This window comes from Notothenia coriiceps, unplaced genomic scaffold, assembly GCF_000735185.1.
Source record: "Notothenia coriiceps isolate Sejong01 unplaced genomic scaffold, NC01 NC01_scaffold00026612, whole genome shotgun sequence".
NCBI classification, from domain to species: domain Eukaryota; kingdom Metazoa; phylum Chordata; class Actinopteri; order Perciformes; family Nototheniidae; genus Notothenia; species Notothenia coriiceps.
The window spans coordinates 356,467-372,217 of record NW_011359313.1 but is presented as its reverse complement, the minus strand read 5'-3'; the positions used below and the strand labels follow the sequence as shown (position 1 = coordinate 372,217).

Below are 15,751 nucleotides of genomic sequence, written 5' to 3'. Positions count from 1 at the left end.
TGGGAGCACCTGAGGAAGAGGCTGTACCTGGAGGGAGACAATTAGGGGGTGTTTCTCAATCTCGATTAAAGCTGCTCCAGAGCCACTATTTCAAGCATACTACGTCATCGAGTGCCGCCGAAGGACTGTTCCAATGTCCAGCATACTTGGAATTCTACCGAGGCCGGCGTACTTAGTTTGGAGACATTTCGAGGCTGCACATGTGTAGACTCCGCGGTCTTAAAATCCCCACAATGCTTTGCGCACGGACCAATTTCCCCAAATCTGTGGCGGAAAATGTAAGGCGGGGTCTCTCATATGACGCACACCTGCACACTTACTCGCCTGTTCCACTCTTCGTTTTCCGAATGCCAGGAAGTATCCTTGCCTCGCTTCTGAAGCAAGACGCTCGGAAGACATGTGCTACCAAGCAAGCGTGCTCGAGATTGAGAAACACCCACTCACAAGCCCGCTTAATGCATGTAGAAGCCTGCCGTATTATAGGAGGCTCACAAAGTATTCCGGAAGTTTCTACATCAAGAGTTTTCAATTAAAATTGTCCAGTTACAGAATGTCCTTGTGCAGAGGTCTGGACAATCTGAATTATGATCATTCAGTATCCTATATAAGCCAGTTGTTATACCAACGTCTGTATGTTCTCAACAACTGAATGTCAAATCAAATAGAGTACAACTCAATAACAACTGAACAATATCAATGATGATACTGAACTGTAAGCAATACAAATAATAAGTAGCATACTCTGATAATAAATCAATCCATCTTATTTTCTAATTTAAAAAAACAAGTGCTTTTGAAATTCTTCATTTTGGAAAAAAACTAAAGAAAGTATAGCTTGAGTTTCTCTTTTTCTTCCTTTCTGATAATTTCACATCTTAACAGGCTCAATCAATTGTATCATACATTATATCAACATACCATAGCATTTGGTTTAAAACCCTTTTTTCTTTCCTTCCTATATCCCACTAAACCAGAAACGCTATATATAAGCAATAAACTGCAGCGGCTTGGGTTCGAGTCCTAACCTTCGGACATTTGCTGCGTGTCATCCCTCTCCCTCTTTCTTTCCAGTCTATGTGTCCACCTCTATAATTGCAAAAGGCCCAAAAGATAAGATAGTCAAAATCGAATAAACTCCAATAATCTATTCTCCAAATAGAAACATCGTCCACCTATCAATGGATTCAGGTCTACATATTTGTTTGGTTGGATGGGTTATGCTAAACTAATCCATGCTGTAGAGTCAAAACTATAAAAATATATATAACTTCACGGCCCGTATTCCTAACAACATTCCAATTCCAAAAACCATCACAATCTTTTGGTTTCCTGCTGGCTCTCCGGAAATTCCTCTCTCTGTGAGAGGATAGCAAGAAAAATCGTCTTTCTTTTTACTGACACCTTGTTTTATGCCAACTTGCAGTGAAATCTGAGTTTACAGTTCTCACTTTGTATTTTTCTTATGCAGAGATGTGTTTACTAGCTCCCTTGCACGTTTTTGTTTCCCAACTCAAACTGTCCCACGGGTCAGTCCCTGAGAGTGGGCCTAAGCTGCTCCAGATGTTCTGAAATGAGAGGTTGCAGTGCCAGCACAAACCCACCTCCACATTTGCGTTCTCCATCTTCCTCTTTGATGTTGCACAGATGAAGTTTAGCGTAAGAAGAGCCCATTATGGGCTCCTCAGGAATCCACAAGTAGGTGACTTTTATTTTGTTGATCGGAGAAGCTGTCTGTCAGCACAAGACTGTTTCAGCCACTTGTATGCAGTGTTGTAATAAGGCTGTTTAAAAGACTGTTGAATGGACTCTCTGAACTCTAGCCAGTTGTTATATTATGCTTAGCAAGAGTGGACAAATATTGGGTTCTTTGTTAGTGAGGTTAAACATTTTCTTCATGATTAGTTTCACAACAAGGTGGTTAAACTGAGAACTGTAAACACTTCATACTGAGGCTGGTCCTGCAGGAATGACATCACTGTGATTCACAGACTGCTACACTGATACGCCGTTTACATTACTCTTAATACTTAAACACCACCAGGTTTTAGGTTTAACTTGTGCTGCCGCATAAAATTCTCTAACATCTGCTGCTCTGTGACTGTCGTCAGGTTACTCTGGCCCGACTACTAGGCACTATACTCTAGAGATAATGCATGGATTTTTTGTGTTTAAAGCTACTTCATCACGATTTTCGGCCATTTAGGACCAGACATCTATAACAAGCTTAATATTACACCTATGTTATGAATACTATTTAGAAAGGGCAGAGGAGCAAGCTGTAAACACAACACCAACATAATATCACCTTACAAAGATGAGAACTGCAGTCAGATGGTTCTGTGAGGTCTGTCACCACAAGCCTCACCTCTCACACTATATATAGTCATTTGACCAGTTGTTAGTTTAAAATATTGATACGTGCAGCTAGAGGTTCATACAGTTATTTTTAAGCAAATATATATATTGTGCTTGTTTTTGCTTTTTACAACATAATTTACTGCAAATCACACAAATGTAGCCCTCACTCACTTAAAGTCGCATCGCCACACTACACCTATAATATAGAATATACTGACAACAACAAAATGCAGGTATTATATCCACTGCTATTGTTTTACCTCATGAACGCAAATTAGCTGGGTTGTTTTTGTGCAATACCACTGGCTGCCTGAAAAGTGGAAAAACACAATTCAAAAGTTTACTTTGAAAGATGGTTGTACATTGTTCATAATTTGTATTATGAGAGAAATGTAAGAAACCACATCATTCTGCACAATCATGCCCTGGTGGATGATGTTTTAGCCCTCTTTACTGGATACATTTAAATAAATAAATAGATTTCCCGATGAATGTTTTGAAGATACCTCCTTAATAAAGGGAGCGCAGCGTTTTTGTTATGCATCTATTAATAATACTTTCAATAAATATGTTGTAATAGACACTTTCTAGAAAACGAGAATTCAAAAACACTTGTTTGGTGCTTTAAATGCTTATTTAGGGATAATCACAAACAACAACAAAAAAGGAGGTTTGAATGTCCTATAAAACCAAAGACATGGTTTCTTCAGTATGGTTGCCAGTGCTCCTAAATCGACTTCACTCTTGTATCATTTCTTTCCTTAGGTCATTTGGTGTTGTGCTGTGGGAGATCGCCACCTTAGCAGAACAGCCTTACCAGGGCATGTCCAACGAACAAGTGCTGCGTTTTGTCATGGAGGGAGAACTCTTGGACAAACCTGACAAGTGCCCTGACATGCTGTAAGTCTCTTTCATATGATAGTAATAATAATACATTACATTTATGTCAAACATCTAAGGCCTTTCGGGTTTCTGTTTCAACACCCTTGACGGACGGTATTGTTTTTTTATCCTCCACCGCCTCGCACAGCATTCAGTGTCACTAATATTTTGCCTGGGGGTCTATTTTAAGTTGTGGTTTGAAGTGTTTAGAATATCATGTGGTGTGTATGCTTAGGTAGAGCCAAGATCAGGCTGACATTAACGTCACAGGTTAAATGTGGTACGTTGACAGCATGGCCCCGCTGGTCAGCTGGCAGCCAGAGCCCTCCTCACCCATCAACTCCGGCCCATAGAAGGGAGGCTGGGAACCGGGAGTGAGAGATGCCCCTCATTCCTGTCTGTCCATCAGCAAAGGGAGTGGGATAGACGGAGAAGGAAGTCATTGATTCATTTATAATTCGATAATGAATCACCCAGCTGTAAGAGAAGAAACATCACAGCACGGCCTGCCTGTCAGCATGCGGTGCTGCATGTATGCATCTCTGCTCTCCCTCTCTGACCTCAATAAGAAGGCATTCTGCTCCCCCCCGCCCCCCCTTACTCTTTATGGCTGATTTCACCTTAGAAAGAGCGCTGGTCGAAAAAAAACAAGAGGGCCGAGTGTTGTGCACAAACCTCTCGTTTCTATGGAAGCCTGACTGTTTTGTGTCCCGGTTACAGGAACGTGTGGATTGTGTTACAGAGGTGGTGGTGGTGGTGGTGGTGGTGGTGGGGGGGGGGTTTATCGTCCTGGTCTGGGAGCAAAACACGGGACAGTCAGACTTTTTGCAGCTGGTCGCCTGTAGTGTAGTGACTTAATGGAGATTTCCAGAAGACTGCTGAAGTGCAGTGAAGCCAGGAGTCTATACAAAGAGTGAATAGAAAGATACAACAAGAGAAAGCAGGCCGGACAACAGACAAGGGGAATGAGTCATATTTGGAGAGCCTTGAATGCCTCCTTCTTGTTTCAGCTTTCCCATGGTCAGGTAGCTGTGGGTCACTGATTTGATTTCCCATGTTCCTGTCTAGAGTTTCCTATAGACAAAACGTGCATTCTATCTCACAGGGCTGGTCTGAAATGAAACACAGACTCTGCGATTACATTAAACAACATGATTTATGGTGGAATGTGTGCAGTATCACTCGCAGGGCTATTTAATACATCAATGTTTCACCACACTGGGGATGTTTCATGTGTCATGTTTGGAGCGCTGTTGCATGTTCCCATTCAGGCTTATTTAACATTTACCATAGATTTTGGAAATAGTATTCAATTAACTAGATTTAAATAACAGGGAAACAATCACAACTGATGTGAAAAAACACACATATAACATATTGAAGTTGTTGTTCTACCTTAAGGAGCTATTTTATGCCAGCTGAGGAACAAGTACTTACACAGCTTATGTACAACTGTGAGCTTAGCATATGGGGCTAATGTCACTTGGCAAATGTTAGTGCCTTTAATTGGTGTGTGTGTGTGTGTGTGTGTGTGTGTGTGTGTGTGTGTGTGTGTGTGTGTGTGTGTGTGTGTGTGTGTGTGTGTGTGTGTGTGTGTGTGTGTGTGTGTGTGTGTGTGTGTGTGTGTGTGTGTGTGTGTGTGTGTGTGTTCCCTGTCCCCAGATAACATAGCGTCTGAGCTGGAGAGCTTCATGGGGCTGATTCAGACAGTGACGGGCTATGTGAAGATTCGACACTCCCACGCACTTGGCTCGCTGTCCTTTCTCAAGAGTCTGCGTTTAATCAATGGGCAGGAACTCATCGACAAGTATGTTGTGTTTTGTCTGTGAATTTGTAAGCATGCTTGTGAGCGATGACTGAAAGAATCAGAGGACATGAGCAAGGGAGGCTGCCACCGACATATCATTGACGTTACAGACATTTAAAAGTGCTTGATTTCTACATTGAGGTACATTCTTAAATATAAATAGGAAGTCTTCTTGCAGTATAACTTCATAAATGATAGTCAGACAGGCCTCAGAAGTGAGTGTTGCTCCAAAACAAAATGTAAAGTCTCATGTCCATCAAACTGTGTTATCAGCAGCAGTCTGAGATAGGAGGGAAAGTCTTTTTTTGTAATGGCCAAAGGGGTCATGGGAAACCCTATCGCCCTTCTTATCGTAGCTTCTCCTTGGATAACGTTTCACTCAGAGGAATACTGTCGAGGATGGCAGACATTCCTCTGCTACGTTACCGGCTTTCGGAGCTCAGAGTGTTAGCACGCAACTCTTTCTGTTTCATGTCCTCTGAACAAACCCAGGCTCGGTGTCAGACACACACACAAACCTGACCTCATGTGACACCTCTTTGACTGCTTAGCGCTGCCACCAGGTGGCAAAAGAAGGCTTTTCTCAACCCAATTTCTTCAGCTTCTATGATATCTCATGCTCTTTTCGGTCTATATGAAATGGTTGTAACCTCCTCTTATTCTCCTTCCATTATCAGCATGTATGCGTTCTCCGCCATCAACAACCAGCACCTGCAGTACCTGTGGGACTGGAATCAGCACAACCTGACTATTGAAAACGGACGTCTTTTCTTCCGTCGTAACCCAAAACTCTGCATGTCTGAGATCCACAAGATGTGGGAGAAGACGGGCATTGCAGTGAAGCCAGAGGAGGGGGATTTCCGTAACAACGGAGAAAGAGCCAGCTGTGAGTAACTTCGCATAAACTTTGACATTAAGATTCTACATTTTTGTAGTGAGTGATCAATGTGTGGGGATGGAAAGAAGCAGGGATATGTTGTTTTGATATTGTGTGTCTCATTCTGAGTTCTGCTGTGTCACAACAGGTGAAAGCTATATCCTGAAGTTCAAGTCGAACATCACAGCAAGTCATAATATCACGCTGACATGGGAGCGCTACCGGCCGCCGGAATACGACCTCATCAGCTTCATAGTCTACTACAAAGAGTCGTGAGTATTGAGAAGGAACAAAAAATGTCAATGATTTTCTGTCCTGGATACTACAAAAATATTTTGGACATCAATTCAGAACTTTCATTTTCAAAGACAGGATTCAGCTTGAAATCAAAGCTATTTTCCGGGAAAAAATAAATAAATCTTAGATGATCATACCTGTCTGATTTGTATATTTACTGCAATCATTTCTAACTATGTTTACTTCACATTACTCACAATCATTTTACAAAGACAACATTGAAGCATTCACGTTGATTTCCTGCCTTTGGGCCACTGACAAACAGAAGAATGTCTCTTATGTAATACAAACAAAACATCGTATGTTAAAAACATCCACATCTGCTTATTGTTTGATATCTGGTTTTCATTACCTGGGTCTTATTTTCTCATTGAACTTGTTCAAAGCAAAACTAATGTCTGCTTTGAAACAGGTATAAGTAGATGTATTGTATGCTTTTTTAAATAGTTGAGGGGAATAAGAAAACCCTTTGCAAAAGTAATTAATATCTTAAGACATGAACTATAAGGTATTTTACCTCACTTCTGTTAGTAGATCATTATTTGCTAATGCACAGCTATTTGTTGTCTTTATCAGGCCTTTCCAGAACATCACAGAGTTTGACGGGCAGGATGGCTGTGGTTTAAACAGCTGGCACATGGTGGATGTGGATTTCCCTCAGGAGTCAGACGTTTACCCGAAAGTCAGTCTTCCAAACCTCAAGCCCTGGACCCAGTATGCTATTTTTGTGAAGGCCATTACCCTGCAGGTGGAGGACAAACACGTTACAGGGGCAAAAAGTGATATCATCTACATTCGCACACGCCCATCGCGTAAGTCTGCAAAGCTGCTGATATAGATGTTGATTATTTCAAATGTTGTTGTGAATATTAGTGATTGCATTGCAACTTTGTCAGTTAAAATGTTTTAATGTATCATATCCTAACTTTTGCCCTATTGCAGTGCCGTCTATGCCCAAAGAGCCCCGGGCTTTTGCCAACTCCTCCACCAGGCTGATGGTGAAGTGGTCCCCTCCAGCCTTTCCCAACGGAAATCTGACCTTCTACCTGGTCCGCTGGCAGCAGCAGCCGGAGGACAGGGAGCTCTACCAACACAACTACTGCTCCAAAGGTGTGCATTACTCATTCTATGCAAATATTAACATTGTTTTATTGTCTTAGCTTTTCTACTGATATGTCCTCACAAAAACAGTCAGACTTTCTGAGAGATGCGTTTATTGCTTTTTTGCCAAGAGTTCATAAACAAATATGAATATAACCAACAGGTATTTAGCCTAGCTTAGCAGAGACATGAAAAAGGGTTTAGATAAAGCTAAACAAGATATAATGTTAATTAGTGAGCTAATTCAACACGCTGCTTGCTGTAGCTTTATATAAGGGGATATACATGTTCTTATCTTACTCTCAAAAAGGAAGTCAATATTACAATTCAATGAATATGTAATATTATAAGTAGATGCGGAATCTGTCCCTTTGCTAATCACTCTTGGTTTCTCCTAAAACAGAGCTGAAGGTCCCGATCCGTATCCCGGCCACGGGGAACATCGACATGGACGACAATACCAAGCCCACCAAATCCGATCTGGCGGGGGGGGAGAAGGGCCCGTGCTGCGCCTGCCAGAAGACGCCCGAGGAGAAAGACCGGGAGAAGGATGACCGAGTCTTTTTCAAGATTTTTGAGAACTTCCTTCACAATGCAATCTTTCTGCCGAGGTATAGTAAAACATATATGTGGTTGGAATAGTGGAGGGCCTCACATTGACTCCGTAAACCGTTTCCAGCTCCTGCTACGGCCCTTGTGGCTCTTGTTTGCCCTGATGGGTCAGAGTGAGGGATGAGGTGGCGGCCCGGGTGTAATGTCTCCTCTGTGGAGCTGACAGGATCCGAGCATGGCAGCGTAGATGGACCTGACGGGGGCCCTTTTGTCGGACGTTGCCGATGAGGAGACATGCTGAGTAGGATCCAAAGCCTTCTTAGCGCTCTTGTGGCTTTATGTAGCCGTGGCAACGGTGGCACGGGGGATGTAAGGACCTAGCAGGCAGCAACTTAGGCAACACAAACAAACCCAGGAGAGAGATGTGATTAAGGAGTCTGAAGGGCCTAGTTTGGCTGCACACTCCGAGCCGCTCAGGCTTTTGTTCCCCACAATAGGGAGTGACATCTGTGTTGTTATCATTTAACTTGCTCGTGGCTAAGGATGTTTCACTGTTTCAAAGACTCCAGCTCCGTTCTCCTCCCACACTCCTTTATTCTCATGAAGGCAGGCAGTGGCACACAATCTATGCATTTGTGAATTGGTGCCATAACACTTATTTTCAAGCATCCATCAAGGAGAAATAGGGATACTTTTGATATAGTTGTTGTTCCCAACAAACCCACACTCAGCAGGTACCTTATAAATCCATAGCTTTAAACGATTAAACGAGCCTCACAAAGTTGTTTCATTCAAACAGCGTAAGGTGCCCTTCTCTTTTCCTTCGCAACACTCTTGTGGAATTGGATCGATATGTATTTGGGGGAAGAATAATAAAGCAGCTTTCTGTTGTAATTGAACTAATACCCCCCCACCCTGCTCTCTCTGGCTGTGTTGATGTGCTATAGTATAGCTGTCTAGGAAACAAGTGGTTGGCAGGTCCGGGGCCTGTGCTTACAGACGCTCCACTGAAACAGAGCCAGCATTATTACAGAACACTCCAGGGAAAGGGCTCGAAAATCTAGAAGGTTTTTATAAAAGTTCAGGGTTTAGACCCGGGGTGAGGGGAAAGAGGGCGGGTGAAAAGAGAAACAGAAAGAATAGGAAATGTTTTCCATTCTGTCCCCCTCCACCCGGCACTCCACTCTCCTCCTCCCCTCGTATGCTCTCTTTGTCCGGGACTTGTTTTTTTCTCCTTCTTTTTTTCATGGAGGCAGACAGCTGCCAGGAAATGTACAGTGAATCCATCTGGAATTTAAATGAATGAGGGAAGAGCCCCATCAGCGACTGAAGACAAACAGAAAGTAGGGAAGGCAGACTGATTTAGTGGAGGAGAGGGAGGGTGGCTCCCACTGTTTGTAAGGACACCAAAACCTCTTATCAGCAGCATTTCTTTACTGTAACTGTTGCTGAGGAAACGAGTGATTCACACATATAAGAGGTCTCACAGGAGGTTTCCAATTTTTCCGTTGCAGCCAGAGATTTTGCGGACCAAGCTCTAATAATGTCATGTGTGTCACGTTTTTCCTCTCCGGATTCCATTGTATAAAGGTGGTTCTTTTTTTAGCAGGCGAGGTCAGGACACTAAGTGTAGTAACTCACTAGTTATAAGGTCATGCTTCAGTCAGCTGGGGACTCTTCTCACAGAGTTAGGACTGCCCTGCTTAAAGCTGGATCCCTCAAGTTGTCTTTCATCTGGCCTCTAAGTTGGGTCTATCAAACTCTCGTCCACTTGTCCGATCACAAATCTGAATCTGTCAGCACACAACTCTCCTGTCAGTTTTCCTATATCTACGATGTGTTTTCCATTAGTAACAGTAGAAGTTTTGAGTGCTGGACTTTGGATCATAACGCTCCCGTTATACCTGTCGGAGAAGAATGTTGACATGTCGGTGCGACAGGTCTTTCCCACGGATCTGTCCGTCTGTACACTCCTCGTGTGTGTGTGTCTGCTCACAACAAATGCCTCACTGTAACTTTGCTCAGACAAGTCACTGAGTTTAGCGATTTATAACTTCTGGTAGAGTTGAAACCATTCAATAATCAAAAGAAAAAGAAAATACAAGCTATTTTGAAAAATTATTATTATTATTATACTCTAAATTTTGATGAGTATAGCTAGATTTTGGACTGTTTGTCAGTCAAAAAAGGCACTTTTTATGTTACATATTTTGCTATAGGAAATTGTGATGGACACAATTCACATTTTATGGACTAAACAGTTAATCAAAAACAAACCGTCTTATTGATCAAAATAGAAATGATTGTTGGTAGCAGCCCTTATTTCCAGTATACCGTTTGAATCATGTCTGATCTGTTTCATAGGCTGTAATACAGACGTAGCCATCTGTTCATGCTGTCCTCATTACGTTTACAAACTAGCCCTGAACATTTATCACCCTGCAGCAGCTCTCTACTGATAGCTGTTGTCACCTGCTGTCAATACAGCTTTTATCCTCTAACTCCATCAGAGTCAGGACGCTTCCCTTTGTCTGTCAGTCTGAGCAGAATAACCCTGGAGGTTTCTCAGGTAACGACTGTAGGCAAACTGTTTGCTAGTTCATTCACAGCAATGCCCTCAGTTTGGCCACTAAACATTGGTCTTTATGATTGAAAAGTTTGTTTCCAAATGTCAGGTCAGCTTTTCTAAGTTTCTTCTACTTGTTCGTTGTTGATCAGGATTTTGTTGGAGAGACATTTTATTTTTTTCTAACTGTGAAACATCTATGCGTCTGTCTTTTTATTTTTCTCTCTCTGTACACCTTGCTACGATCTGTCTGACCTCTTCCTCCCACACAGCTCCACAGGGAGTCATATGCAGCATCCGCACACATGACACACACACACACACACACACACACACACACACACACACACACACACACACACACACACACACACACACACACACACACACACGCGCACGCACATTAAATCCAAGTTAAGCGAGATGCTTTAGCCTTGTTAAAATACATTTGGGAGATATAAACCTGCAATTATTCGTTATGAAATGATTTCCTGGACGTCCTGTAAATCCTTTTGTCTTTTATTGTGATAACAGCGCTCAAATTCAGCTTTCTTACAGCAGTTGCCTCTTCTGTATTTCAGACCTCCAGATCGTCGGCGCAGGGATATTTTTGGCTTTGCTAACAACACACTGATGCCTGACGGTGATGGTAGGGGGAACACCACCTTTGGCCCTGGAGATAACAGTACAGATGGGATTCCTCCTATCAGGGAGTACCCCTTCTCGGAGGAAAAGAGCGCAGCAGAATCTTTAGACATCTCCACCCTGCGGCCCTTCACCGTCTACCGCATCGACATCCATGCATGCAACGAGGAGGTGGGCCGCTGCAGTGCAGGGGCCTTCGTCTTCGCCAGGACCAAACCTGCAGGTAGACCTGGATATGATCTATGGTTTAAGACAGCGGTTTTCAAAGTGTGAGGCGTGCCTCCCCGGGGGGGCGCCAGAGAGCTTCAGGGGAGGCGCAGCGTGAGAAAAAAATAACGAGAAACAGTGAAATCTAGCTAGTTAACTTCAGCTAACTTTTTGCGAGCTGCAATATGGATCGATTTTTTGTGGAGTTAACTAAAGTGAGAGAGGAGACAGCGTCTGGCAGAAAACGGAGGAAGTATGACCACAATTATTTGAAGCTAGGATTTTCATGGACTGGTCCTGGCAGGGGCGGACTGGCCATCTGTGTGTTCTGGAGAATCACAGAACGGCCGGTCGTCAGCGGGCGCGGCTGTTCTTATGTTCTCTGAGGGGAGGCTCACCTTCCCACACTTTGAAAACCCCTGGTCTATACGATAAAGAACTTTAGCGGATACAACTGANCCGGGCTCGGTAGATTTCCAAGTATGCTGGACATTGGAACAGTCCTTCGGCGGCACTCGATGACGTAGTATGCTTGAAATAGTGGCTCTGGAGCAGCTTAAAGCTGCTCCAGAGCCACTATTTCAAGCATACTACGTCATCGAGTGCCGCCGAAGGACTGTTCCAATGTCCAGCATACTTGGAAATCTACCGAGCCCGGCGTACTTCGTTTGGAGACATTTCGAGGCTGCACATGTGTAGACTCTTAAAATCCCCACAATGCTTTGCGCACGGACCAATTTCCCCAAATCTGTGGCGGAAAATGTAAGGCGGGGCCTCTCACATGACGCACACCTGCTCGCCTGTTCCACTCTTTGTTTTCCGAATGCCAGGAAGGATTCTTGCCTCGCTTCTGTAGGAAGTGACTCGGAAGACATGTGCTACAAGCAAGCGTACTCCACATTGAGAAACACCTAGTATCAGCAGTATTAGTACACAGTATCAGCAGTATTAGTACACAGTATTAGTACACAGTATCAGCAGTACACAGTATCAGCAGTATTAGTACACAGTATTAGTACACAGTATCAGCAGTATCAGTACACAGTATCAGCAGTATTAGTACACAGTATCAGCAGTATTAGTACACAGTATTAGTACACAGTATCAGCAGTATTAGTACACAGNTACCAAGCCCGGCGTACTTAGTTTGGAAACATTTCGAGGCTGCACATGTGTAGACTCCGCGGTCTTAAAATCCCCACAATGCTTTGCGAATTGGTCCGTGCGCAAAGCATTGTGGGGATTTTAAGACCGCGGAGTCTACACATGTGCAGCCTCGAAATGTTTCCAAACTAAGTACGCCGGGCTTGGTAGAATTCCAAGTATGCTGGACATTGGAACAGTACTTCGGCGGCACTCGATGACGTAGTATGCTTGAAATAGTGGCTCTGGAGCAGCTTTAATCGAGATTGAGAAACACCCTGTGTGTGAGGGAGTGTGTGCTCTCATACCAGACATCAGCCATCGTAGTGAACACGCCATCTTTCAGAGACTCTGGAGACATCCAGCGGACAGGCAGCAGGCCCTTCCCTCCTTTACGGTAGTAATCCGTCTCATAAATATCTCTGGTCATGCCAAAATCTGAAGGAGAAAAAGAAAAGGAATCACAGGTTGGGGAAACAAGTAATATCAGTCACTCTGTGTGGGAGAAGAAGCTCCTGAGAGCTCATCCATTCCCTCACCTTCTCCCTCCGTCTGTCCATCTACATTAAGACTCCACGGCCTCAGGCACTCACTGAAATCCAAACACTTCTTTTGGAGGCCGGTGAAGTGGGTTTAGCATTGAGCGACCAGGGGAGGCTGAGAGCATTGTATTCAATTGACTTACCTCCAATTTTCACAGTGTAGTCCTCGCCGACCATGCAGTTCCTGGCAGCCAGATCTCTGTGGACAAATTTATTGGCATTTAGGTACGACATGCCGTCGGCGATTTCCCCTGCCATCTGGATCATCTTTTTGAGCGGGGGTAGGACCTGAGTGGTGGAGTTCTGGGGATGAAACGAGTGTAGAGAGCAAGAAAAAAACACTGTGCAGTTAGCCACAACACCGGATACTAGGTACAGATCAGTGAGGGATGCTATGAGTGGAAATGAGCATGTGGATGTGAAAGGTAGAAAGAAAAAAGGGACGACAGGATGTGTTCACACATTTGCGTGTTTGTGACGAAAGAGACAGAGTGAGTGTTTCTGTGATTATGTTCGTCAAGAAAAGCTGCTTACTTCTTTACGAAGAGAGCGCAGGTGGCTTTTGAGATCTCCGCGGGTCATTAGCTCCATAATCACCAGGGTTGGCTGTCCCTGAGAGACCACGCCCAGCAGCCGCACCTAAAGGAACAACAACACAGGTCAGCTCAGGTATGAGCAGGCAACAAATCCATCAAATTGTTTTGTATTTTTAAAGAGATTTGGGACATAACAAAAAATAACTCTGTTTTACAATGGAAATCAGTTGAAAAGTAAAAACAGAAATATAACGATAATTAAAACAGTGCATCTTAATGAATCCAAAGAAAAAAGTTGTACTTCTGTAATAAACTATTTACATCTAAAAATTATTGTTATTATAGAAGTTATCCAAATGAGCTTTCAGTTAATATCCGATCTTCTTTCATTCTTAAAAGGACATAATATCACTCAGCGCCAGTGGCGAGCCGTGACTTTTATTACTCTCTTGTTCAGTTACTATAGCTGGGCCCTCTGTGAGTTCATAGCAGGACCACCAATCAGCTCCTATCTTCACCTCGCAGAAACGATCCTCTTTCATTAAAGCTCGCGTCACACTGTCCCGAAATTGACACCCGATGGACACACGATAAAGGAAATGTTCAAATTCGGCTCTGAGCGTAACAACATCGGGCCATTCGTGAGGGCATCTTATGCCATCGTATGACCACCGGTGGAGTTTCTCAGGCTCCGGCAGCAACTTCGTGAGCGGCAACTTCGTAAGGCACTTGTAAGGGCTGTTAGGGAAATAATTGTCCTAGATATGACGTGCATGACCAACCCTGACGTCTGTTATGTCCTTTAAGGAGATAGGCTGCTTCAGCCATAATGTTGTTGTTCCCATTCTATGACCGGGCAACCCTAGGTCACAGATGGTTTATTTTTGTGGGTGCACTGGGACACTTCCTTCTTTGTGTTTGTGGACTCCAAGGTGTGAAATCTTTGAGGCCATAGGTATCGGACGCAAGTGACTCAGTGTTCCCAACTGTTTAGGCTATCTTCTCAAAATATGTTGATTACTCTCTGTGAAACCAGTTAAATGGGCTAACGAGAGAGAGGCGCTCCAGAATTGACGTGGCAACTCTACCGTGCAGTCAGACCGTGACTGCTGTGACTTGTGATGTGAATCCTCCGGCCTAAACTCCTATAATAAACCATCAGTGTTTGACATCAAAGCTCCTGCTCTTCCCGTGTCTCCTTCATGAGTCGGTGACTCCCACTGCATTGCGACACAGAAGTTTCCCTTACAAGGGCATCTTGTCAAATCGTGTCATCTTCGTGTTATCATCGGTGCCATCGGGCATTCGCCCTCACTCTGATCGTGGAGAATGCCCGATGGCACCGATGATAACAAGATGCCCTCACGAGTGCCTTACGAAGGGCAAAATTGACACACAAATTCAACACGAAAATGAACCTTCGCAAGGTCCTTCGGCAATTTTTTGGCATGCCAAAGATGTTGCCAACGCTCACGAAGTTGCTGCCGGAGCCTGAGAAACTNGGCTGAAGGCCACCACAAGGGCTGCGGCTAACTATAGCTGTTTCTTTTCCGCAAGTCCAGCACGTCTTTTCTGGGCTGGCCAGCGCCGCGTGTGTGATGAGGCTTATCCCGCACACGTGGTGCGAGTTAACAAGCCGGGCTGAGGGTAAATGACGGGCTAAAGCCCCCGCCACATAGACCCGGAAATCCGAAACACAAAGGAAATGTATTAGGATAATGACCGAGGTATACGAGGGAAAAGTGGATACATAATGAAGGAACCGCGAGTAATGATTTCGTCCTATGTAATTCTACCTTTGAGTAGAATTTAAACTGTTCGAATAAGTTTTGCACAAATGACCGGATATTTAGTGTTAGACACGAAACTTTTCGTAATCAAACTACAAAAAATGGAAATAGTAAGGAACCTGAGAAGCAATTTTATAACCGGGTCGTCACGTCTGACAAATGTGGGTCGGATTTTTGACTGGAGAAAGGGGTAGAAAGAGACAGAGGAGGTTCATACGGGCCTCTTGACGTTCGACAGCAACGGTGTCCTGTCCCCCCTCACAACGAGTGTCGGTCACGGAGCCGTCGACGTGACTTGGGTGTTGCTGTGCCCGGACGAAGGCCACGGAGGTTAATGAAAGTTGCCTCCTAGTGACGCACGGCCTGACAGGGGGGTTGTGAATAATTCAAACTCCCGACCGCGACGTAGTCGTACCTAAAAACGAGCCTCACGTGGAACCTGGCCTCT

At 44.0% G+C, this 15,751-nt stretch overlaps 2 protein-coding genes across 2 annotated transcripts in view; both read right to left on the bottom strand.

Annotated features, from left to right (window-relative positions):
* The window catches only part of igf1ra (insulin-like growth factor 1a receptor), an 88,759-nt gene that overhangs the window by 14,183 nt on the left and 58,825 nt on the right, over positions 1 to 15,751 (bottom strand). The window lies entirely within an intron of this gene.
* Positions 12,501 to 13,611, bottom strand: LOC104957249 (insulin-like growth factor 1 receptor). The gene is made up of 3 exons (XM_010784856.1): positions 13,512 to 13,611; positions 13,121 to 13,280; positions 12,501 to 12,873 (listed from the first exon to the last, which is right to left on the bottom strand). Exons 1-3 carry the CDS (start codon positions 13,566 to 13,568, stop codon positions 12,692 to 12,694), a joined length of 399 nt encoding a protein of 132 aa, XP_010783158.1. The 5' UTR covers positions 13,569 to 13,611; the 3' UTR covers positions 12,501 to 12,691.